This window comes from Lipotes vexillifer, unplaced genomic scaffold (assembly GCF_000442215.2).
Source record: "Lipotes vexillifer unplaced genomic scaffold, Lipotes_vexillifer_v1.1 scaffold98, whole genome shotgun sequence".
NCBI lineage: Eukaryota > Metazoa > Chordata > Mammalia > Artiodactyla > Lipotidae > Lipotes > Lipotes vexillifer.
The window spans coordinates 2,840,022-2,843,323 of record NW_006799611.1 but is presented as its reverse complement, the minus strand read 5'-3'; the positions used below and the strand labels follow the sequence as shown (position 1 = coordinate 2,843,323).

General features: G+C 61.4%; 1 protein-coding gene across 3 annotated transcripts in view; it reads right to left on the bottom strand.

The window, feature by feature from the left end:
• Positions 1-465: 465 nt before the first annotated feature.
• Positions 466-3,302, bottom strand: part of PTPA (protein phosphatase 2 phosphatase activator) — a 27,748-nt gene continuing 24,911 nt past the window's right edge. For all 3 annotated transcript variants that reach the window (XM_007471809.1, XM_007471811.1, XM_007471810.1), the window contains one exon: positions 466-543. In XM_007471809.1, the coding sequence (XP_007471871.1) occupies positions 466-543 (78 nt within the window). The remainder of the gene's footprint in view (positions 544-3,302) is intronic.

Genomic DNA, 3,302 nt, shown 5'->3' with positions numbered 1-3,302 from the left:
CCCCCCCCGCCGCCCCCGGGCTGGCCGCCAGCCTCAGCGTCCAGCCCTCAGGACACCCAGACGCCCACCCAAACAGGGCTCGGGAAATTGACCCACGGCGTGGGGAGCAGCTGCTCCAACCCCTAGAAAGACAACCTGGCAAGGGAAAGCAAGGGCAACTGCACATACCTCCCTCCCCACAGTGGCCCGGAACAGCCTGCTCTCAAATGGGACTGAACAGGGAGGAGGGGGGGCCCAGGGACCCTGCGCCCACCCCTCTCTCCTTGCCTGTCCGCCACAGGGGAAGTCAGGAAACTGGCCACACTTTGGTCACTTCTCCCAACTTGGGTCCTTCTGCCTTATGCCCTGAACCTCCCTCAAGCCCACGCTCATCACCCACCCCAGTAAACAGCCTCTCATCAAACAGAAAGAACGAAGGGAGGGGGGCGGGGAGGGGGCCACAGCAGGGGTGGGGGAGGGCAGGCACTAGCACGACGTGACCGGATGGATGGGCAGCAGGCTCCCGAACTTGAAGTGCTGGATCACGGGGAACTTCTCCAGGCACTGCGAGGAGGAGGGAGCAGAGAAGAGAGGTGAGGGCCGCACTGCACCCCTGCCAAGGCCTGCTCGGCCTCTCGGGCCTGCCTCCGAGGGACCCCTGGATGACTCCGGAGGCCCGGAGCAGCACAGTTCCAGCAGGTGCCCACCCAGGGCCCAGGAAGCGGCCAGGCCTTTGGCAAAGGGCGGAGGTTCCGACCCATTCCTGATCACCCCCTCCCATCCAAAGACCCCGCACTCCACGACAATCAGGTCAGGTCCACCAAATAACGAGAATGAGAGCGAGTGAGAGGGACCGAGGGAGGGGGGAGGGAAAGAAGGCAGCCTAACCCCACAAGGCAGCCGCCAAGAAGAGGCAGCCGTGACATCACTTGGCCCAGAGGGACAAGCTGGGGACCAGAGGTGAAAAGAACCCTCCAGATCATGGGGGTTCTCCCAGCCCTGGAGAAGAGGTGTGGGGATACTGGGACCCAAGCCCGAGAAGGGTGCAAGGCCCGTTTTCCCAATGTTCAGTTCTTTAGACTGAAAAAGGCATCTTGGCACTTCCGAGTGAGACAATAAGAAGCAGCTGACAGCCTCCCCACCCCCAGGGCAATTCCCAGCAGCCCAGTGCGTGGGGCGGAGCACAAGAGCACTGCGCAGGGGCATGGCTGAGCAGGGGATGGCGCTGCTCCCTGAACCCAGCCCAGCCAGGGCCTCGGCCCCAGGGCTCTGGCAGAGGAGGGGAGACAGAGAGAAGCAGGACTGACCAAGAAGCTGGCCTGGCCCACAGGCAGCCAGAGCCCAGGCCCACACCGCACAGCACGGGGAAGGTGACGGGCCCCCAGCCCCCCGCACCAGCCCTGCCATGCCTCTACCCCCACATAGGCAGCAGCCCCGCACACGTGAAGAAGGGTCTGCCTCCTCTCAGACCTCTGGCCACAGAAACAGGCAGAATGTACACCTCCTGGCTGGGGCGCAACGAGACTTATGGCCTCCGAGAGGGTGAGAGTTCCATCCTGTGGCTGTGCTCCCCTCCAAGTAACTCAGAGAAATAAAGGTTCCCTCACCGCAGGGGTGAGGAGAGAGAGAGAGAGAGAGAGAGAGAGAGAGAGAGAGAGGGGGAGAGAGAGAGAGAGGGAGAGAGAGAGAGAGTGTGTGTGTGTGTGAGTGAGGGGGGAGGAGTGTGTGTGTGTGTGTGTGTGTGTGTGTCACAGTGGGGGGTGGGCCACAAGGCCTGAAGGAAGGGAGATCTACGACGGAAGGATGGGGAACCAAGCTCTGTCTGTGTGGGAGCAGAGCTCCAGGCCACAGCCAGGCTCCTGGGCCTGGGGCACAGAAAGTGGGGAGCAGGCAGCTGGGGGTGGGAGGGGAGGGAAGAGCAGCAGATACAGGCCAGAAGAAAAGGCAGCTGCCATTGTGCTTATGTCATGGAGGAAGTGGTGGGAGTTTCTCAAAGGCCCCCCCCCCCCCCCCCGCCGCAGGGTCCTGGAATTCCAGAAAGGGTCAAAGGTCAACCTGCTTCTAGCTTTCAGGCCTGAGAAACTGCAAAGGCAAGAGGCCTAGGGGGAGGGCGCAGGGGCAGAGGTTCTCCCCACTCCACCCTCAGGGACCCAGAACAAGCTTCCCCAAGGCCTGGGGCAGGGCGGGGGCCAAGGAGCTGGGCTAAAGGCAAAAGGCTGCTTGGGGCAAAGAAAGTGGGGGGCTCCAGGGTCACAGCAGAGGGAGCCTCTGGCCAGGCCTTTCTCCAGTGACCTGTGCCCCTGCGCTCCCCGTGTCCTGGGCAGAGCAACAGCTTCCGCCTGCCCATGTGCAGACCTTCCAGCTGGAGGCCCTCCCAGGTCCCGGCGACTCGGGGGGAGAAGGGGCTCCCCAGGTCGTGACAGGCCCTTCTGAAGGGAGCCCCAGCACGGTGACAGCCCTCAGGAAAGACAGGCCCCACCACCCACAAGGGTCCCGGAAAGCATCTGGTTCTTCAGTTCAGAAAGGCTGAACTGACAGGCAGTTTGGAGATGCAGACAGCTGGTCCCCGATCCTGATGCCAGGCCCGGTCAGGCCTCTATGGCAGCTCACGGGACCCGCTCCCCTCCAGCAGCCATCTCTGGCCAGGGGCTCTGGCCTTTGCTAACCCCCATCTGGACTTCAAGAATGGTGAGCCTCAAAGGTCTTCCCCAAGGACCAAGAACTGGTCTGGAAAAGCCAGTCCTTTCCTTGCTTTCCTCCGAGCAAAGAGCATGTGACCACATGACTCACAAGGACCAAAGACTAAGGGCAACCTGCTAGCAACTTACAAACGAGTGTCGCATGTCACAGAGACTTGGTGTCCTTAAACTAAAGTCAGTGAGTTCCAGCGCTGTCCTACAAAGCCGTGTGGCTGCCACGCAGCGCCCGGCAGGCTGCGTGCGCCCAGGGCTGGAATTTCCGGGTCTCAGGAAGGGCGCTGGGTTATCTGCTCGTGCTCCCTCAGTCTGGTCCTGAGCTGTGGGCAGTTTTCTGTGGCTGACCTCATTGGGCTCAACATCCAGAGAAATACTGACAACTGTTACACCATGGACTGTTTTGTCTGTGTGGCCCCATCACCGTCTCTAATCTTAACCTGCTCTTCCCTCAACCTGTCAGCCAGAGTTCTTTTGCCTTTGGACAGGGCAGGTAGGGAAGGGAGGCAGGGTCTCCTCCGCCCTTAGGGGCCCAGGTCAATATAAGTTTAGTCACTCAAGTAAGAGCCTGCAGAAAGGACGGCATTTAAGATCCCAAGCAGGAAAGACACCAGAGAGTCCCGCGGGGGG